The 22,845-nt window shown below is 48.2% G+C and overlaps 1 protein-coding gene across 2 annotated transcripts in view; it reads right to left on the bottom strand.

The window, feature by feature from the left end:
- The window catches only part of grid2 (glutamate receptor, ionotropic, delta 2), a 1,370,357-nt gene that overhangs the window by 403,025 nt on the left and 944,487 nt on the right, over positions 1-22,845 (bottom strand). The window contains exon 5 of one of the 2 annotated variants that reach the window (XM_072495323.1): positions 1,045-1,098. The exons of the other annotated variant lie outside the window; for it this stretch is intronic. Coding sequence (XP_072351424.1) covers positions 1,045-1,098 — 54 coding nt within the window. The remainder of the gene's footprint in view (positions 1-1,044; positions 1,099-22,845) is intronic. 2 annotated transcript variants of the gene reach the window in all.

Raw genomic sequence — 22,845 nt, forward strand, 5'->3', positions numbered from 1 at the left:
GGTGATCCTCAGGCTAAATCACCAGTGGTCAGCTCTCAAAGGGGAGAACCGTCTCTGGTCCTCTGAGACTGTGGGCACTTTTTTCTCTAGTTCGCGAAACTGTGGTGGGCTTGCGGGGTGGGGGGTGTACATGGGTGGGGAGGTACTGGTGGGAGAAAGAAGGGGTGCTGGTGGTGACCTGTATCTTCCCACTCCTAATGATGACCATTGACCAGCCCAGCCAATCTAAATCCAGTCTGAGCACTGAAGGGCAATAAATTGCATTGAGTCTCAATAGCGCACAGCTCTGAAATGTGAAAAGGGAAGAAAAAACTCAGCTGTGGAAGTTGGCACAATTGATCCTTGAGCTCTCTTGAGCTGCATCAAGCTACAAGCAGGGCAGCAGTGGATTAGAAATATTTCAATCTTACCATATTCGCCCCTGCATTGCACTTAATAATTATAATCGACTGAATTGAGCTCACAGTCAGGCAGTGGTGTGGCAGAATTTGCTGCTTAAAGTCCACGTAATTTTTAACAGCAGAGGGAGAGAGCTGATCAAAAAAAGAATGGCAACGCCTCTTCACTACCCGCACAGTGACTCAACCCGAACAGACAAAAGCTTTCCAGCGACAGATTCCAGCCGAGGCGACACAAAGTTTTGCCAAGGAACCAAAGTATGAATGAAACAAAGTGACACTTGCTGCGACATATTCACTGGGCTGACAAAAGGGAGCCTGTATTTCAAACAAGAAACCCACCAGCACACACTGTCAGGCAGCAGGGCAGGCCAAGACAGCTCGGCGGGATGGCGCTGCCAATCATCTTGCCCCCAGGCGCTTATAAATTCTCATTCTCTTTTTTCCCCCGCCAGATTCCAGTGTTCATTTGCATCAGATAGCAGGGTTCATTAGTAAGCAATGGGGTCTTGGGGTTTCTCACATATTCATTCCTTTTGTACCATCGGGATAAAAAAGGGATTATAATATCTATTGCTACTTGGCAAAACTTTGGCCGAATTTTCCTTCATTCCCCCCCTCCCTCCCCCGGCGGATGAACAATTACCTCATTTATGAAGATCCAGTGACAGTCAAAAGCCACTAGATTGGAGTCGACAACCTGTGAAGTGGAAAGGATCAGTTTGTCATTCATATCGTCATTCCATAGAAATGCCATTTGATACATGCAGACTGAGCTAGAACGCCCACTGCAGTGCCACAATGCACTGTGCTGCCAGGACAAATCTCTGACCCGATTTTCCCTTCCCTCCGCAAAGTGTTTATCTTACAAAAAGGAGCCCCTTTTATTCATTGGCTGAGATATTTTTAAAAAACAAGATGCTGAGTCCAGCACTTTGTTGTTTTATATTTTCCCCCCCCCCACACCCCGCCCAAACCTCCGAATCTGGCAGTCGATTTTTATTTCTTATTTCTAAGGCACTACTGAAGGCGTTCCAACTCAAAAGCCAGCTGACACGCTACAACGACTGAATGGAAAGCATTTTATTTTCTTATCCTCAGACTTAACACACAAAAAAAAATGATGGAGGCGATCATTCAAATAGCACCGTTTCCAAATACTGGCCAGAAATACTACTCAGAACATATTTGGTGGAACATTCTTGTTCTCAGCTGTAACAATGCTCCCAGCAGAGATTGTGATAATCTGTGGGTGAGGGTTGATGTGGCGGGGTGGGGTGGGGGTGGGGGGTTATTCGTTCATGGGACGTGGAGGTCGCTAGCTGGGCCAGCATTTACTGCCCATCCCTAATTGCCCTTGAGGGGCATTAAAGAGTCAACCACATTGCTGTGGGTCTGGAGTCACATGGAGGCCAGACCAGGGAAGGACGGCAGATTTCCTTCCCTAAAGGACATTAGTGAACCAGATGGGTTTTTACGACAATCAACAATGGTTTCATGGTCACCATTGGACTTTTTAATTCCAGATTTTTATTAAATTCAAATTGCACCATCTGCCATGGCGGGATTTGAACCTCTGTCCCCAGAGCACAGCTGAAAATGCTCAGCGGGTCTGGCAGCATCAGTGGAGAGAGAGACAGAGTTAACGCTTTGAGTCGAATCTGAACATTCTGTTTTTGTTTACTGTCGTAGAATCCCTACAAGTGCAGAAGGAGGCCATTCGGCCCTTTGAGTCCGCACAGGCCCTTTGAAAGAGCACCCTACTTAAGCCCACGCTTCCACCCAATCCCCGTAACCCTGCCTACCCTTTTCGACACAAAGGGGAAATTTAGCGCGGCCACCTAACTCGCACATCTTTGGTCTGCGTGAGGAAACCGGGGCACCCGGAGGAAACCCACACAGACACGGGGAGGAAGTGTGAACTCCACGCAGACAGTGACCCGAGGCCGGAATTCTACCCGGGTCCCTGGAGCTGTGAGGCGGCAGTACTAACCACTGTGCCACCGTGCCGTCCTCTTAAGTTTCCTTTCTTTCTACAAATGTAAACTTGGTGGCCGCTGATCACCTGAGGCCTCATGAGATTCTGAAAGCTGGTTACGCCAGTCCAATGAAAGGTACGATGCAGTATCGTGCCTGTACCAGTGAGCCAGCACAGCAGGCCGAGTATTTATTGCTTCTGAATGCTGTCTTTATTCTGAGGCAATGAGATTTCAGCTGCATCAGCACCAGATAATAAAGAGACACTCCAGTTACCGTTTGAGGCACTTTTGTAGCTCGGCACTCTCAAACTATTAATCAAAAGCATTGTTGACTCTGTGGATTTGCTTGTCAACACAAGATTACGTTCTGATCTTATCTGATGTACTGAGCTTCATGCAACAGTGGCTATTTATTCAATGTTTGGTTCAGTTCACATTCTCAACGTTACATAGATTTACCATTAACCTTGATCAGATAAATTAAAAATTTTCCTTGTTTTGTTCCTGTGCAATCTAAAATTTACGATTATTTTTTGTGCCGTTTCTAAGCCCTGCTCAGGTTGATTGTTTGAAGTGAAGATCCAATGTGAATCAACACAGGCCTTTTTTAAAAAATAAACATTTTATGAAGTATTTCTAGTTTTATAACAACAACAGAAGAACCAATGTACATAGAAATATAAACATAATGCAAAAGCCGTCTTCCTCCCTCACAGGTCCCACATTTTCTAACCCCCTACTCTACACTAAACTAAGCCCCAACCCCCGTCCCCCCTTTCTGCTGACGGTTAATTTTCCCCAGAGAAGTCGACGAACGGCTGCCACCTCCGGGCGAACCCTAACAGTGACCCTCTCAGGGCGAACTTGATTTTCTCCAGACAGAGAAAGCTAGCCATGTCCGATAGCCAGGTCTCCGACTTCAGGGGCCTTGAGTCCATCCATGCTAATAGTATCCGTCTCCGGGCTACCAGGGAAGCAAAGGCCAGAACGTCTGCCTCTTTCTCCTCCTGGATTCCCGGGTCTTCCGAAACTCCGAAAATCGCCACCTCGGGACTCGGTGCCACCCTTGTTTTTAACGCCGTGGACATTACATCCGCAAACCCCTGCCAGAATCCCCTAAGCTTCGGGCATGCCCAGAACATATGGACATGGTTCACTGGCCCTCCCGCACACTTTGCGCACCTATCTTCTACCCCAAAGAACCTGTTCATCCGGGCCACTGTCATGTGGGCTCGGTGAACGACCTTAAACTGTACACAGGCCATTTTAATGGTGCGTCATTTCGTGCCAGTGTCCTGCCGGCACTGGTTTGCCCCTGGGCTATTTTCCTGGACGTGGGATGGAGTGAGGAAGGGCTACCTGCCCGCAAGCAGCGGGTGGCCGAGTAAGGGGAGTCCATTAAGGGCAATCGTCAGAAGCTGTTATAACCTGCACAAGACTTACGGGGTTGGAGCAATCAGGCTCTCCGTGAGTCTCGTCAAGTATGAGCTCCCTCGCTAAGGGGGTGGGGAGCGATAAATCATCCACGTTTAAGTTCTGTATAAAGTCGGCCAGGTATGGTACTCAGGGCAGACCAGGCTGGGATCTGATGTACTTTGTAAATACTAGTGCCAATAAGCCACTACTAATCAGCCCACTTTTCTTTTGCTAACTCAGCTCGGACTAATTTGTGGTCAGCAAAATAGGCCGACTGCCCCCCCCGCCCCCCCTCGCTCTGCCCCTCGTCCCCTCAGTGCATCGGGAACAACTGCGTGGAGGCGGTCTCTTGGCGACAGACCAGGAGTCCAGCACTCCAGGATGCCTTTGAGGCCCTAACTATCCACAGCCAAAGCTGGAGGCTTAGGGTTTCCCTTCTGTAATAATGGCCAAATTAAAATTTTATTTTTAAAATAAATTTGGAATACCTTATTAATTTTTTTCCAATTAAGGGGCAATTTGGCGTGGCCAATCCACCTACCCTGCACATCTTTTGGTTTGTGGAGGCGAAACCCACACAAACACGGGGAGAATATGCAAACTCCACACGGACAGTGAACCAGAGCCGGGATCGAACCTGGGACCACGGCGCCGTGAGGCCGCAGTGCTACCCACTGCGCCACCGTGCTGCCCTCGACCAAATTTAATTTTAATTAAAATTTGTTCCTGAGAGGCGCTCCCTCTCTCCCGTACCCGCAACTTGGGCAGCACGGGAGCACAGTGGTTATAGTTGTTGCTTCACAGCGCCAGGGTCCCAGGATCGATTCCCGGCTTGGGTCACTGTCTGTGCGGAGTCGGCACGTTCTCCCCGTGTCTTCGTGGGTTCCTCCGGGCGCTCCGGTCTCCTCCCACAAGCCCCGAAAGACGTGCTTGTTAGGTGAATTGGACATTCTGAATTCTCCCTCCGTGTACCCTAACAGGCGCCGGAGTGTGGCGACTAGGGGATTTTCACAGTAACTTCATTGCAGTGTTAATGTAAGCCAACCTGTGACAATGAAGATTATTATAACAGCTCCTTCCATCTTGGGGAACCTTCTACTGGCCTTCTGGCTTAACGAGCACACCCTCTGGCCAGTAATCGGCCAATTCAGCGAAAGATTAGGGTCTCCTGGAGAAACGTGACTGCATTTTGGATCAGGACCCTGATATTTGGGTCATACGTGGGTCCCGATCCAAAATACAAAGTCCTGCCCAAGGAATCAAATCTCTGAGTCTCCTCTGTATCATATACTGGGCACAAACACTGAGAGTCCCATTGGATCTGCCCCCACTCTGACATTGCAACTTTGCTGGAAAACCATGACTGTTTCCACTACATCACAGACCATGGTATGCAGGCAATGGCTTGAAAGAAATTTCTGACCAATGTGTTTTGCTTGCTCCTTCTTGACCAAGTCTCCAGTCAGACTAAAAATACAGTTTGATTAGAGAACTTTTGACCGGTGATTGTCCAGCGTTCAGATCCTTAGAGAATGAAGCAGCAAGACCAGCTGAAAAAATGGCCAGTGACATTGATGCTGTACAAGATTCAAGTCGTTTTTTTATTCGTTCATGGGATGTGGGCATTGCTGGCAATGCCAGTGTTTATTGCCCATCCCGGAGGGGCATTTAAGAATCAACCACATTGCTGTGGGTCTGGACTCACATGTAGGGCAGACCAGGTAAAGATTTCCTTCCCTAAAGGACATTAGTGGACCAGATGAGTTTTTACAACAATTGACAATGGTTTGATGGTCATCATTAATTTGAATTCAGGTTCCATCACCTGCCCTGATGGGATTCAAACCCGGGTCCCCAAAGCATTACCCTGGGTCTCGTGAATTATTAGTCCCGTGACAATACCACTGTGCCATTGCCTCCCCATTGTCTCAGCAGTCCTCATTGGTATCAATGGCATTGCCATCGGCAACACTTCCATCACAACATCCTGGGCGTCGCCTTTCACCAGAAACTGAATGAACCAGTCAAATAAATACTGTGGCTTCAAGATGTAGCCATCTGGGATGGTCACTTCCCGATTACAAAATGGACACTTTGCAAAGATTGCAGTGAAAATGGACAATACTGAGAAAACAAGCAGGTTCAGAGCTTGTCTGTATATTGGAGCCGCAGCTCCCAGACAAGACCAATACTGTAGGCCAATTGGCATACTAATGGCCCATCTCCGGGAACAAAAGAGTAACATTTGAGTAACCGATACTAAGGCAGACACCCCGGCGCCAGAGCAGACCGAAACAAAGCAGGCCAACGGCCACCTAGGACACACCCAGCCATCAGGGCACCCACCCCTTTATTGGATGAAATCAATAGGAATGATCGAGAAACGGTCCAATTGATTGGGGCCAAGTTCAAGGCCCGCCCAAAAGAGCCCGAAGCCCCTTTGGGTATAAGAAGGAGCCCCCAAGAGAGAATCGCTCTCTTGGACTTGGCTCTCACAGCGGAGAGACCCGTCCACCAGCTGCACCAGAAGCAAGTAAGTCCAAGGTCAACGCACGCTACCAGACAGACAACCTTAGCTGTTCCCCTGTACCAGTTCGACCCCAGCAGCCTCAGAACCGAACAACGACCATTGTTCCTCTGACTGAGTGGGCATCCGAAGCTAAGTATAGGCCAAAGGCAGCACGGCAGCATTGTGGATAGCACAATTGCTTCACAGCTCCAGGGTCCCAGGTTCGATTCCGGCATGGATCACTGTCTGTGCGGAGTCTGCACATCCTCCCCGTGTGTGCGTGGGTTTCCTCCGGGTGCTCCGGTTTCCTCCCACAGTCCAAAGATGTGCAGGTTAGGTGGATTGGCCATGATAAATTGCCCTTAGTGTCCAAAATTGCCCTTCGTGTTGGGTGGGGTTACTGGGTTATGGGGATAGGGTGGAGGTGTTGACCTTGGGTAGGGTGCTCTTTCCAAGAGCTGGTGCAGACTTGATGGGCCGAATGGCCTCCTTCTGCACTGTAAATTCTATGATCTGTGATCTTAAGCGGTAGTGATAGTTTATTCTGTAGTATTTGTGCATAACTAGATTTAACTGTGTGTGTAAATAACTAAGCATTGACTTTGAACTAACTAACTGGTGTATCGAGTCTTTGATCAGTATTCGGTTTTGAACCTTGTGGCGGTATCGAAAGATACCTGGCGACTCCAGAGCAAACGTAATTAGAATTAAGGAAGGCGACCATATTGACCGCCATATTCAGAGCCAAATAAAAAGAGCAACAAAGAGCAGGTCAAAAGTTGCAAATCTTTGTCATGGACTTCGTCAAATTAACCAAAGGGGAAACCAATAGTTTATTCATGATTCAGGCATGGAGGGAACTACGCCAGACAAATCTCTGGAGTAGAACCTTCCTCTGGCATAGCTCCTATCTCTAATAAATGGCCTCCTTCTGCGCTGTAGTAATTCTATGGTTCTACGGTTCATAGGCAAAGATACAAATATCTCCAAGGGGAAACTGTCACCTCATTCATCTCATCTCTGCTTTCCTTTCACTAGAATGTTAATCAATATCCAAATTTATATATTTCACTCAGCTACACTTTCTGGAGTTCTTGAGAATCTTTGCAGTCGAATAGAATATATTCATAATATCTTTTAAAGTCCCGTGGGGGTCAGCCTGGCCACTCGGCCTATTCCCCCTCACCCCCCTCCCCCAGCCCTGGCAGGGCCCCCCACCTCAGCCAGCCCGGCCATTGACCAGCCCACAGTCGCGCCTCTCTGTGTGCTACCTCCTCTCTCTCCCTCAGCAGTCACGACGCCCGTTTCACAAATTTTAAAAACACAAGTAAACGGCGCCGTCGAGAACTCGGCCTATCAGATTATCGCGGAGGCCCCGGAGAATACCGGGTCGGGCCCGCTAATGACATGCAAATGGCGTTTACTGCAAGTGCGTTGCGGAGCACCGCTGTCGAGGTGACGGAGAATTGCAATTTGGAGTCAAATCAGCGCCCACCCTGATTTTGTGATTTTGGCGTCGGGACCTATTCTCCGCCCAATCAGTTTTCCCAATTTTGGAGTCAGCCAATGTAGAATCCCTCCCAAAGTCTTTTATTCTGTGCTTTAATTCCCCAAATTGCCGGTTTCACTCGGAGCTGGAAACTATGGGCTGGATTATCCCTTGCCGGTATCCGGGTTCCCGATGTGGCGGAGAATTGAGCGCCGGGCTGAAAACGGGGCGTTGATCCCATTCTGAGTCTCCGGTTCTTCACCAGCAGCGGCAGTGAGCTCTGTGCCCCGTGCCGGTGGGAGGATGCAAATGGAGCATTTGAACCCATTTGCATCTGATTAAAGGGCTGGAAGTCCGATTATGCAGTCTCCATGATGCCCTGGCCCTCTCAACCAGAATTCACGTGGGCGTGGATCGGTACAAGTATCTTCCAGCGTCGCCTTGACATGATGGCCCCCTTGCTGGGTCAAGGAGGTAAGTACGTAATATAGGTGCCCCCAAAGTCCATCGGAGGGCCCGCTCTCCCCCTCAAAACAAAACCTGCCCATCTCACCCCCCAGCCTCCATCATACGTCCATATCAGACCTCCCATATCACACACCCCCATATCACAACCCCCATATCACAACCCCATATCAGACCCCATATTAGATGCCCCAGCAAACCCTGCCATGAGATTTCCCCCCATTTCAGAGACCCCCCAAATCAGACTCCCCCATATCAGGGACCCCAAAATCGGAGACCCCAACATCAGAGACACCCCCATCAGTCACCCCTGCCTAGAAGCTAAAGAACAATGAAAAATACTGCTCTTTTACTTTCCAGTCCTTCAGACTGCCCCAGGCAGAAGTGCTGAAAGCAGCAGCTGTTATTTCATAGAAAGTCACAGGACATTAAACCCCCTCAGATCGTTTGATCAGCGAAGCTTCCATTCACTCTCAAAGAGAACTGGCTTTTAGTAGGCTGTAATTGACAGGGTAATGGCCTCCAGGCAGCCAGATGTCTGGATTGCTTATTGGCATTTCCCGTAATGCTTGAATGCAAGTCAAGTACTCTGTGGAGAGCCTAACCATTGTTTATAAACATCTAGGAGTAAGTGCTTTCACTTCCTCTTTTCCTCAGCAGAAAACACTTTACTGTTTTTTATGTGATGGGGACCTGGCAATCATAGCTAGAAAAATAAACATTCCTCAAGCTCCCTACCATGCATAAATGCGCATGGCAAGGGAGAGTGAATCGCCCCAGGGCACCGCTCCTTGCGCCAGCGCTGACCAGGAGTGACGCTACTCCGGCAGGAGAACTAGTTCCGCAAATGGAGAATCCTGCTTCAATATCACTTGTTTTACAAAAACACAAACAATCCACCCTGGCTCTGGCCAAGAGCCCAATGAGTTAGTATGTTATTGGCACCCCCTCCTGAAGCATACTTTCCCTCCACCACCGGCACACAGTGGCAGAGTTGTGCCCCATCTACAGTACGCACTGCAGCCAATCACCGAGCCTCCTTCAGCAGCAGCTTCCAAACCTATATCATCTAGAAGGACAAGGGAAGCAGAGGCATGAAAACCCCACTACCACCTGCAAGTTCCCCTCCAAGCCGCACACAATTCCGATTTGTAAATATATCATGGTTCTTCAGGTGTCACTGGGCCAAATTCCATGGGCTCCCTCCACAACAGCACTGTAGGTCTACCTACATCATATGGACTGCAACAGTTCAAGAATGTGGCTCACGGCCATCTTTAGGGTCTGGAGAGTTTGGCATTCCACTAATTTTCTGCAGTGAAACTAATGGGCAATCAATGTGCAAATGCAGCCAGTGGTTAATAATAATGTGGAGGTTAAGGGCGAGATCCGGTTGTGAGAAGCTGATGGTGAAGTGGCCAAGTTCTGATGATTTGCAACTCACAGCATTATCACCTAAAGTTGCCTGAACTTGCTGACCAACTTTGCAGTGACCGCGTTGCAGAACACCTCCGGCCCGTCCGCAAGCAGGACCCAGACCTTCCTGTCGTTTGACATTTTAACTCACTGTCCAACTTTCACGTCCACATGTCCATCGTTGGCCTGCTACAATGTTCCAGTAAAGCCCAGCGCAAACTGCAGGAACAACACCTCATCTTCTGATTAGGCCCATTCCAATCTTCCGGACTTATCATTGAGTTCAACAACTTCAGAGCTGGAGGACTGGGAACTCTCTCCTCCACATTCACCCCATTTTTATTTCCATCCATTTATTTCCATTTCTTCCATTGATCTGTTTTCCCTCACCACACTTGGGCCATCTGTTCCTCATTGTCCTTGGGCCCACTGCTCACTTTTGTTCTGACATTCACGCATTCTAATCTCTTTATGTGCCACTACCAGCCCCCTTCTTAGCCATAATCACTGCCATTTACATTCCTTTTGTCTTTCTGTCCATGACACCTTTGTCAATCTCCACCTTTCGCTGGCCCTCGATCCAGCCCCACTACTCCAGGTATCCCCCCCCCCCCTCCCCCCCCCCCACCACCACCACCACAACAGTCTAAATCTGACCCTATTTCCAGTTCTCTCCAGCTTTGAGAAAGAGTCATCCAGACTTGATACGTTCGCTTCCCTCCTCTTTCCACAGATGCGGTCAGGCCTGCTGTGATTGTCCCGTATTTTCTGTTTTTGTTGCTGATAATGGAGTGCCAGGGGAACTCACTGTGACTTTTCCAAAGGATTTGGTCCAAAGTTTCTGAATTAGTAATCCAGTTTCATAAGCTCCCAAGAGACTACATCATCTTGGAGGGCGGGGGGGGGGGGGGTCATTCAAAACATTGTTGCTTGTTTTATAACTTGCACTGAACCCGCTGACCTAAACTGGCTCTCAGACCGGCAACAATTTTAAACCAGTCACCCTTCTTTCTGCGCCCTCACCGCTCCGTAATCTCTTCCAGCATTGCAAAGGTCTGAGATATCTGCACTCCTCCAGCTCTGGCCAATCAACCATCTCCAATTGAAATGTGCGGCCCCGCCTTCAATTACCTTGCCCAGAGGCACTGGAACACCCTCCTTCAAAAAGGGTCTCGGGGTTGAAAAGGAGATAACTGCAGAGATAGTGGAAGCTCTGATTTTCCAAAATTCCCTCATTTCTGGAACAGTCCCAGCACACTGGAAGTTAGCAAATGTGACACCGTTATTCAAGAAAGAGGGAGAGAGAAAACTGCAAAATACAGGCCAGCTGGTCTGACAGCAGACATCAGGAAAGTTCTAGGATCTAATGTGAAGGATGTCTACTGTATGATCAGAGACGTCAACATGGTTTTCAAAATGTAAGTAGTGTTTGACAAAATTTATTAGAGGTTTTTGAGGGTGTCAAAGAACTTAGAACTTACAGTGCAGGAGGAGGCCATCTAGCCATCGAGTCTGCACCGGCCCACTTAAGCCCTCACTTCCACCCTATCCCCGTAACCCAGTAACCCCTCCGAACCTTTTTTGGTCACTAAGGGCAATTTATCATGGCCAATCTACCTAACCTGCACGTCTTTGGACTGTGGGAGGAAACCGGAGCACCCGGAGGAAACCCATGCAGACACGGGGAGAACGTGCAGACTCCGGTTAGGTGATCGTGCTAAATTGCCCCTTAGTTTCCAGATGTGAGGTGGGTTTATGGGGATAGGGCGGAGGAGTGGGCCAAGGTTGAGAGCCCGTTCAGAGGGTTGGTACAGACTCGATGGACCGAATGGTCTCCTTCTGCACTGTAGGGATTCTATGATTCTATCAGCAATGATTACATTTAATAGCTGATAATGCTCGATGGGCCATGTGGTCCACTGCTCCTATCCTCCGTCTTTCCGTTTGTATAGCACTTTTCTTGATCACCATTTGCTCAAAGCACACTGCAGCCAGTTAATTTTGTTCGACACCGAGGATAACTCCACTGCTGTTCTTCAATATAGTGCTATAGGGTCTTGTACATCCACCGGAGGAGGAAGGTGGGGCTCTGAGTCCAAGGCCTCTTTGGAAAGATAGCATCTCCCATCGTGCAACAACCTTTCAACATTGCACTGGAGCGTCAGCCTTGATTTTCTGTGCTTTAGCCCTGGAGGGGGACTTGGAGCTGGAGACTCAGGAGGCAGGGCTGCTGCCAATTAAGCCACATTGGCACACACCTCTGTCTTCTCTGACCCTCCGTCTCTCTCTCTCTCCTCCTCCTCAAAGGTGTTCTTTAAAAAACAACTTATTTGACCAAAGTATGGTCACTTGTCCACATTATTGTTGGTGTACTTTGAGCCTTTGCATCAGACCTCACCATTTTGGGTGGGCCGCATGGTAGCACAGTGGTTAGCACTGTTGCTTCACAGCTCCAGGGTCCCAGGTTCGATTCCCGGCTTGAGTCACTGTCTGTGCGGAGTCTGTGTGGGTTTCCTCCGGCTGCTCCGGTTTCCTCCCACAGTCCAAAGATGTGCCAGTTAGGTGGATTGGCCGTGATAAATTGCCCTTAGTGTCCAAAAAGGGTTAGGTGGGGGTTACTGGGTTACAGGGATAGGGTGGAGGTGTGGGCTTAAGAGGGTCGGTGCAGACACGATGAGCCGAATGGCCCTCTTCTGCACTGTAAATTCTATGATTCAGGAAGAATTTAAAGGGAGTGATTACCACATCAACAAAATGAGCTGGAAGGGACTGTAACCAGACTAGTCTGATAACAGAGTGCTGGCCATACGTGGCAGCTCCATCCAATTCTAATCCTGAGAGAATAAACTGCAATTGCGGAAGATCAGAACCCACTAATCAGAAAGTGAATTAAAGCAATTCTCTTTTCATAAGTATTTAGGAATATGAAAATGATTTAAAAAGTATATGTATTTTCTCTCCCTTTCTTATCTTCTAAAGCCACTATTCTATTTCTGACCAAGAGAGTGGATTAGTGACTCACTAATCACTACACCAATGCTGCCCTGGAGTTGAGGGGTACACGCATATAACCCGAATACAAAACTATCACCTGATCACCTTCCCTCCCTCCTTGTGAAGAAGGGCTTGACACACTGCATATTTAAAGTTGTTCACCCTGCAGTGGATAGGGGCTCAACATAAGACAAAGATGGTGACCTACTGCCCAAATGTTTAACACAACAACACTAACTTACATTTCTATAGCCCCTTCAGCAGAGTAGAAATTCCCAAGCCGTATAATCAGGCAAACCAGACAGAAAATGGCACCTGATGTGTTATGTACTCTGGGATAACACAGGCTGCAACTAGATGCAGTTTTGACCAAAAGATATTCCAGACCTTGAAGTTAGTTCAATCTGATTTATTGAACCAGTAGCACAGTGAGCACAGTTCTCTATGAGTTCGACTCTCTGCTAACCTAAGTGTGGTTACTCTGTCTGACTGGACCAGACTAGCTCTTAGCCACATGCTGGAGGTGTGATACTGTACATACACCCTGACTCACTCTGTAGATGTTCATCAGTGGAAAGAGGCGGAGTGTGAGTGCCTCGTGCCTTTTATAGTGAGATACCACCCCTGAGTGTCCTGCCTGCTCATTGGTCATGTCCTGTTCTCTGTGTTCATTAGCTGCCTGTCTGTATATCATTATCTGCATGTTTGCATATCATGACAGCACCCAGCCTGAGTAAGGAGGCTTTGGGACATTTGACCTAAGCATGGTCAATGGTTTGAAAAGCGTTGGAAAAGGAGGGAGGGAGGTGTACAGGATTAGGGAACCAATCCCAGAGCTTGGGGCCCTGGCAGCTGAAGTAGTTTTTAGGTCTTGAAAAGCTTGTAAGAGTGGAGGTTCAAAACGATTCAGGGGTCATGTACACAGATCACTAAAATGTCGGAGTGTTCAGGTACAAGAGATAATCAGAAAGGCTAAAGAAATGTTAGCCTTATATCTAGAAGACTAGAATATGAAGGGGTAGAAGATTTGTCACAGCTCTGGTTTGACCACTTTTAAGTATTGCACACAGATTTGGGGACTGCATCTCAGAAAGGATACATAGGCTTTGGGGGAAGTGCAGCACAGATTCACCAGGAATCCAAGGTTAGATTAGCAGGAGAGATTGCATAAACAGGTGAGTACTTCCCTGAAATACAGAAGATTCAGGGTTGATTTAATTGAGTCTTTTAGTATTTTCAAAGGAAACGAATGGTTGGTAGATAGAGAAACCTTTTCTGTTGGTGGGCAAGACCAGAACCAGCCCACGTGGGAGGAGGTTCACAGATCTGTCATCAGCCAAGGGGTGACAGACCTGTGGAGTTCTCGCCGACATAAAGCAGTAGATGTGAGCTTGATTAATGATTGTAGGTCTGAGATTGATAAACCTTTGTCACCCGAGGCCATGAACTGGTATGGAACCAAGATATGGGCGGGCGAAGTCATGACACAGATCAGCCGTGTCTGGGAAAAGCAAGCTCAATGGGCTGAATGGCCTCCTGCTAAAATGAGAACAGTGTAATAATAACCTAATAATCTTTATTAGCGTCACAAGTAGGCTTACATTCACACTGCAATGCAGTTACTGTGAAAATCCCCTAGTCGCCACACTCCGGCGCCTGTTCGGCTATACAGAGGAAGAATTCAGAATGTCCAATTCACCGAACAGCACATCTTTCGGGACTTGTGGGAGAAAACTGGAGCACCCGGAGGAAACCGACGTGGACACGGGGAGAACGTGCAGACTCCGCATAGACAGTGCCCCAAGCCAGGAATCGAACCCGGGACCCTGGAGCTGTGAGGCAACGGTGCTAACCACTGTGCTACCGTGGGCGACATGACAGGCAGCTGATCGTGCATGTACTACAATTGTGTGTGCCAATCTTTCTGTTGCATCCAAAAACGTTTAGTCCTCAACAAGGCTTCGCCTTGGAGTATTTATTGAACAAATCGATCAACAGTTGAGGATGTAATTCTGTCCAAACTGATAGCTGGTTCATGATGAATTAGACCTCTGCCTTTGAATTTATTTTATCCATTCCAGACAGACTATCTTTCCATATCTAACACTACTATTTACATTTGTGAAAAATGATTCAATTCTAAATCTATTTTATTATGACTAGATTGAATTTCTTTCCTCTGCACAAAGCTGCTGCACGCAGTGTTGCAGCTGAAACCCAGTCAATATATTTGAGACTGAATGATCATTAATACACGGTGTTGCAGTGACCGATCGGAGGGAGGTTTTCACCCCCAGGTGGAAAGCAGTATGAGGTCTAGGCCATTTGACTGGGAGCTGCACGAGGAAGCCAGGCCTATTTTAATAGCCAGGCTTCATTACTATTCGTCTGGCTGCCTGACTGCCTGCAACAGGCATCTCTCGATTCAGCCTGCCTGCTTTGCATCTGTGATATGGTCGAAGGTCACCGGACTGGCAGGCGGGGTGGGGGGCGGCATAGGCCCGGTTCGGGAAGGTTTTACGTGTTGGAAGGAGGGAGCTGGAATGTCCTCTACATAGCCCAGTGGAGGGATTGTTTTCCCAATGGCAATTGAGAGACCAGACAAAAAGAATGCTCTCCGCAAGCAGTTAAAATTACATTGGAGTTCCCAATAACTCACGTCCTGATGTACATATATTCATCAGCATCTCAGCTCGAGTCAGTGAGGCACTTGGGACGTTCCAGAAAAGAACTAGGTGGTAGAAAATGAATATTAAACTATCCCATTGATTTTACCTGCCATTGGGCAAAGAGTGGGGGGGGGGGGGGGTTCACATCCTCTAGATTCTGTCCAAACTCTCTTCTGGATCATATTATGTGCCAGGGTTTAGAGAACACCAAAGTATATCATGGAGTTCACCTGACCCACAACTTTGAATAGATTTTGGTTATGGGGAGCACACGGCCCACTCTACAGGTGTGCTACAGCAGAAATGGAAAAGTATTTTTTAAAGCAAAACAATGTTTATTCTATGAACCTTTTTGAAACATACAGTGAACATCTTAGCGACCATCAATTCAAATATAACCCCCAAAGAATACAACACTAAGTAATCCTTAAGCTGTCTTTTAACAAATCTATTAAACGTTGTGGGTCAGGTGAACTCCATGATACACTTTGGGGTTCTCTAAACCCTGGCCCATAACAAGAGAATGTTTCATCTTGTGGGAGTATCTAGAACCGGGGGGTCACTCGTGAAAAATCAGGGTCACCCATTTAAGATAGAATTGAGAAGAAACCTTTTCAGACAGTAGTGAGTGTTTGGAACTCCTTACCTCAAAAGTCAGCAGTAGGAGCATCTTTAAATGTCTTCAAGGCAGGAGTAAGGGCAGCACGGTAGCATTGTGGATAGCACAATTGCTTCACAGCTCCAGGGTCCCAGGTTCGATTCCGGCTTGGGTCACTGTCTGTGCGGAGTCTGCACATCCTCCCCGTGTGTGCATGGGTTTCCTCCGAGTGCTCCGGTTTCCTCCCACAGTCCAAAGATGTGCAGGTTAGGTGGATTGGCCATGATAAATTGCCCTTAGTGTCCAAAATTGCCCTTAGTGTTGGGTGGGGTTACTGGGTTATGGGGATAGGGTGGAGGTGTTGACCTTGGGTAGGGTGCTCTTTCCAAGAGCCAGTGCAGACTCGATGGGCCGAATGGCCTCCTTCTGCACTGCAAATTCTATGATTAAATTCTATGAGTAGATAGATTCTTGATTAAACAAAGGGGGGTGAAAGGTTAACGGGGGTCGGTGGGAGGGTACAGTCAGATCCGCCATGATCTTACTGAATGGTGGAGCAGGCTTGAAGGGCCGAGTGGCTTACTCCTGTCCCTAATTCATAGACTCGTATGAAAGTTAAATATTGTACGTTTTCTATAATTGTCTTTTGCCTTGCTCTAAAAGCCAGCTGCACAAAGCTGAATATGGATTCTGGTCTTCTCCCTGTATATGGGATAAAAACGCCTTGACGTTAGATAAGGGGTCTGAGATTTTGACCCAGTGATGATGGAGGATAGGCAGAATATATGTCAACATTGAAATATGAATCGCCAATGGGAATTGCATCCTGGGAAATGGTGTGTCTCCGTGATATGGTGAGAGGAATCTCTTGCCGGCTCATTTATCGCCAAGGTTTTAATTCAGACACAAGAACTGGAGGCGGGATTCTCTCACCCCGGGGCCGGGCCGGAGAATCGGCAGTACCAGCGCAAATTGTGCCACGCCGCCCCGGCGCCGCTCTGTCGATTCTCCGGCGGGCAGAGAACCGGCGCCATTGGCACTGGCATGGTCGGCGCGGCACCGGTCGGGGCCCGCTCTACGGGGTCTCCCCGGTGATTCTCGGTCCGGAATGGGCCGAGCGGCCACGCTACAAAAGCCAAGACCCGTCGCCGCCTTTCCCACCTGCTCATAACCGGCAGGACGTTCGGCGTGGATGCTTCTGGGGGCGGCCTGGTGGGGGGTGGGGCGGGAGGGGTGTCTGACCCGGGGGAGGCCTCTGCTGGAGCCTAGCCCGCGATAGGGGACTACCGATAGGCGGACCAGCCTCTCGGGCTGGGGACCTCTTTTGTTCCACGCCGGCCCCTGTGGCCCTACACCATGTTGCATTGATGCCGGCGCGGAGAAGGGAGCCACTGCGCATGCGCGGCTATCGGGCCGGTCCCACTGCACATGCGCGGCTATCGGGCCGGTCCCACTGCGCATGTGCAGGCCCACGTCTCCCATCTGACGCTGGGGAACGGCAGCTGGAGCGGCGTGGGTCACTCCAGTGCCTTGCTGGCCCCCTGTAGATGTCAGAATTGCTGCTCCTGAGGAACAGGATGTTGACGCCATCGAAAAACGCGACGTCATTTCCGACGGCGTCGACACTTGGCCTCTGGATCAGAGAATCCCGCCCAAGGTGTTGCGGGTGGTGCAAATCTGAACTAAAAGCAGAAAATACTCAACATGTCTGGTCATGGATGAAGAGAGAAAAAGAGTTAACAATTCCGCCCGTATTCTTCTCCCCACAGACGCTGAAGGAATTGCTGAGGAACCTTTGTTCCTATTCAATTCTGACACCTCAGATTGCAACCCGCAGCTAACTCTCCAGAAGAGGAAAATAGCCACCGGGAAATGCCTGAAGCTTCTGGGCTGCTGTTATTGTGGCACGCCACCTTTTGGGAACGAATATCTTGAAGGACGGCAAGGCACGCTTGCTGTCTGTCTCTGAACGTGGTCTTGAAGAGCTGTCATAAGTCATTTGTACTCAAACCACACTGGAACCTTTCCAGTTAAAGGTTATCTGCATGCTAAATGAAGGTCAGAATGTGGCATTTTGTTGAAAGGGCCACTGCTGGAAGGTGTTTTCTCATCCCCTGTGATCTCGTGGAGGATGTTGAAGAATCCATGAATGTTTTTTAACCATGCCACATTCCACATTACAAATATGAGAGACCAGCAAAAGCAGTTTTTAAAAAAAATACGGTTTCGGATTTTCATGATTGTTTATGCACTACCCTCCCCGATCGACAGGACTAAAACCTGGTATCATCTAACGTTTTATGGCTTCCTATTTTATAACATTTGATTAATTGCCAGTCAGCTGACACTATTATCTGCCATATTACCTCAAGCAGTGAACTGCATTGAAGATTTTATTGCATGGTGTTTCATATAAACCCTTTGGATTCTTGCCAATACGAAGCGGTGGTTCTGCTCTTTATGACTTGCAGTTTATCTGCAAAAACCTACCTTCTCTGTCGGTTTGGACCAGAGTAAGTTTTTCCACATTCAGCCAATGTTTTCCCTTGTGGGAGAGACCATAGCTAGGGGGCAGTTTAGAAAAATAACGTCTCCCATTTAAGATGCAGGTGAGGATAATATTTTTTTCTCTCTTAAGAGTGTGTCTGTGAAACTCTCTTTCCCAAAGAGCAGTGAAGGCTGGGTCATTAAATATTTTTAAGGCTGCTGGACAGGTTCTTGATTGACAAAGGAGTCAGAACAGAGGGGGGGAGGTAGGGAGGAAAATGGAGCTGAGGCCACAATGAGTATAGTCAATGAGCCGGCCTCCCAGTGCTCACCGGGAAAGAGGCTAACAACCGGGAGAAATTCCTCCTGTGCCCCGTCTTAAATGAGGTTTCACTTTCCCCAACCGATTTGTGAGGGGTTTTAACAAAACTTAGAGTGGGATAGGTAGACTGATGGAGGTAGGGTTGCCAATGCAATGCAGGGTTGGAAATATTCCTGAAGGTTTCTTTACCGGACATCCTTCTTCCATTGACTTGCCTCCCACACCCCAACCATTGGTCACCCATCACCCAATGGGGTGACTCTTGACTGTTGGCCAAACAAGCCTTTCGTCACTCTCATCTCCAATTACTCTGAAGGCTTCCATCTGTTTTGTGGGGGACAATGGACTGCATTGGTGTGTGTCACTTCTGTAGTGTGCTGTTGTTGGAGGTTGATTTGTTGGCATATCTCCGGGATTCCTGGTAGTTCTGTCCCAGAGAATAACCTTCAATTGCTGGAGGCTTCAGGCCAACACTACAGTGTGGACAAATCTAGGTAAGGATTTAAGAGTAAGCACAGGGTTGCTTGCCGTGAGCCAGAGATTTCAGTTCCCGGGCTGCACCGGCAAGTTTGGAATCACTGCCAGGCTTGTGCGCGGGCACTGAAACATCCTGGGGCCTAAAGAAGTTTGTCGTCAAACCTGGGAAGAGAATCCCCAACAAGGGAGGGTAGACGAAAGCTCAAAGAAAATTGGCCCAAGGTGCAGTTATGAGGCTCAACACAAGTCCCTCCTTGGTCCTCATTGAAAAGACGCAAAAATATACATTTTAAATATACCTCATTGGGTTCCCATCAGCGTCTCTCCCCTCCCCTGCTCAAGCCTCAGGTTGAAATAACAGATTAGGTCCCAGTTATGCTACCCGGACCCCAATCCTGAAGCAGACCCCACTGGTTTTGGGACTATGTCCTTCTTGACTACGATTTAAAAACCGCAGTCAGTCAGATCTGGGTGGAAAAGGGGCTTGCAAGAGCCCCTCTAACTCCACCTGAACTTCCACCCTCCCCATTTGGTGTAAAATTAAGGTCTTGCTTCAACTGAAAGAAATCAATTCAAGACTCCAGTCAGCATAGGGTCCTTTTTACACCAGACTGAAGATTTGCAGCTACTTTCATAGGTTTCCAATTAAAATTTAAAATGGACAGCATTAAATTGAATAAAGCCCTTCAAGTGCTCTTTCATTACATTAATGGAAAGAAAATTATGCCGTTGAAACTAAAGCTGGGATTCCCCGGCAGCCCCCCACCTCTTCCCCCTCTCCCAAGGCGGGTTTACCCATGGCTGAAGCAGCAAGTCACTGCCTGCCAGTGGGATCTTCCTGTCCCTCCAAGGTCTATGGGCTTTTGGGTGGCTGGCTCGTTCCCCAGTGGTGGGCTTCGGCGGGATCTCAAGATACTGCCAGTGGGAGGGTCTGGAAAGCTCCACCCTAAGTCAACAAAAATTTCAAAATGGAGATTATAGATTCATAGAGCAGAAGGAGGCCATCTGGCCCATCGAGTCTGCGCTGACCCTCTGAAAGAGCACCTTACCTAAGCGCATGCATCCAGCCTATCCTCGTAACCCAGTAACCCCATCTAACCTTTTTGGACACCAAAGGGCAATTAAAACTGGTCAGTTCATCTAACTTTGGGCTGTGGCAGGAAACCGGAGCACCCGGATGAAACCCACGCAGACACGGGGAGAAAGTGCAACCTCCACACAGGCAGTCACCCAAGGCCGGAATTGAACCCGGATCCCCGGCACTGTGAGGCAGCAGTGCTAACCACTGTGAGGCAGCAGTGCTAACCACTGTGCCACCGTGCCGACCCCTTAATAGATTGACAGATTCTATTCAAGTAAGGACATTAATCGTTATGGAACCAGCAGGTAGATGGATTTGAAATACCAAGCTGAACGGCAAAAACAGGGCTCGAGGACGTGAATGGCCCACTCCTGTTCAGATGATCACAGAAACCGTACAGTGCAGTAGGAGACTATTTGGCCCATCGAGTCAGCCACGACCCTCTGAAAGAGCACCCTACCTACAGCCATAACCCCCAGCCTATCTCCGTAACCCAGTAGCCCCACCTAATCTTTTGGACGCTAGGGGCAACTTAGCATGGCAAATCCACCTAACAACTTTGGACAGTAGGACAAAACCAGAGCACCCGGAGGAAACCCACGCAGACAGGGGAGAAGGTGCAAACTTCAAGGTTGGTATGACCGTACAGGCTTGGAGGGCAGAAGGGTCTGTTCCTGTGTTGTATTGTTCTTTTAGGAAGTGCTGAGGCTTTTGGCCAAGGGTGGTTTCATAACCGGCACAGGCTTGGAGGACCAAAAGGACTGTTCCTGTGCTGTATTGTCCTTTTGTTCTTTGTTCCATACAGACTGTGACCAAAGGCCGGAATTGAACCCAGGTCCCTGGCGCTGTGAGGCAGCAGTGCTAAACACTGTGCCACCGTACTGCCCATTATTATCGGAAAACAACTTTAAAAACAGTCAGTGCCACAGATATCTCTCAGTGACTTTATATTCTATCAAAGGCCCTCTCTGGAACCTTCAGAAAACAAACTTGCTCTTCGATAACAAGCTTAATCCAAAGACAATGAACCACACCGAATACTGGGAATTGCCCATCTCCTTTTGACTTGTCATTCCGTAATTGGCCAGAGGTGCCACTATTGAGCAAGTGTCAAACCAGCAGAAGTCTGTGACCAATCATTTAAACTGTGAAATTAAAATGGTCCATTTCTTCTCACAGGATGCAAAGAATTGGTTTGAAACTTAATTTGCTTCAGTTGAGCTATAGGTCAAATGATTTCTGCGGTCAGAATCGCCATCCAGAGGTACAGAAATGAAACATAATTACCATGCTAGCCTGCATGGTCCAATTTGAAAAATTCAGGCTAATGTCCTTCAGTCAGTCCAACACGGAAAAGTGAGACAAGCTTTCAAAACCGCAGCTTCAGGTCTTCGAGAAAAGTCCTGAAATGTGGGCCACGATTTGCAACGGTGGCAAATCCCGTGTGAGGGTTGGTTTTGCCAAATTAGGAAGTTATTGCGCAGGCAGCGATGATGCGGCAGAATGGTCTGTTGTCCGCTTTCTCTGTTGGTCGCTGCTCTCGTAGGTGGCACATCCGCCTTGCGATCATCAGTCAGAGAATAATTTATCATATTACCGATCAAGCCAGTTTTCTAAGCTCTCTATATTGATGGACACATCACCATGACAATGTTGCCTCATTCAAGGAACATTACGGCACTTGATTGGCACAAATAGACCCCTGTATGTATTTCCACCTGTTTCTGAGGGCGAGTCTGTGATGATCGCATGGTTGTGTTGTAATTCACCGACTGACCACTCGGGGTCTCATATCCGACACGAACATTACAGAGTCTTCAGAATGTGTTTCAAATTAATGTGCTTGGGCTGTCCCCACTGCTCCTCACTGGCTGAAGAGCCTGATATGGCGTTTAGGGAAACATGCTGCTGAGCTAAGGACCTGTGCCCGCCACCTTCGAGAAACCTGAGTTCATCCAAAATACTGCTGCCAGTATCCTGACCCGCACCAAATTCCACTTTTCCATCGCCACTGCTTTTAAAATTATTTTCCTTGTGATGCAATCGCCCCGCACACTCGGTCCTCCCTGACCTCTGTAAGCCACTCCCGCCTCACAAGTCCCTGGTGTCTCTTCGCTCCTCGAATTCTGGGTTTTTGGTCACTTTGGATTTCCTTCACTCCATCGTTGGTGGCCGCGCATTCAGCTGTCTCGGCAATGAGCTCTGGAATTTCTTCCCTGATACTCTTCACCTCCCAATATCACTCCTTTAAATCGCTCCTTAAAAGCAGGTTATTCGTAACCTGATCTAGAAAGGCAGTGCTGAATTATAGAACTGGAGCCAATCTTTATACGCTGTTGCATTTATTTACAGAGTTACACATTATACGCATTTACCTCCTAAACCAATAATGCAGTTTTAATCTGTGCCCATTTATATGTCTGTTTATATGTGCTCACCAGCTAATGCCCACCATCTGGATAGAATTAAACACAATTAGTATAGAATCGTCAATTTGCCTCATGTTCTAATATTTCCTTATGTGACTCAGTATCAAAATATTATT

The sequence above is a fragment of the Scyliorhinus torazame genome, chromosome 3, assembly GCF_047496885.1.
Source record: "Scyliorhinus torazame isolate Kashiwa2021f chromosome 3, sScyTor2.1, whole genome shotgun sequence".
NCBI classification, from domain to species: domain Eukaryota; kingdom Metazoa; phylum Chordata; class Chondrichthyes; order Carcharhiniformes; family Scyliorhinidae; genus Scyliorhinus; species Scyliorhinus torazame.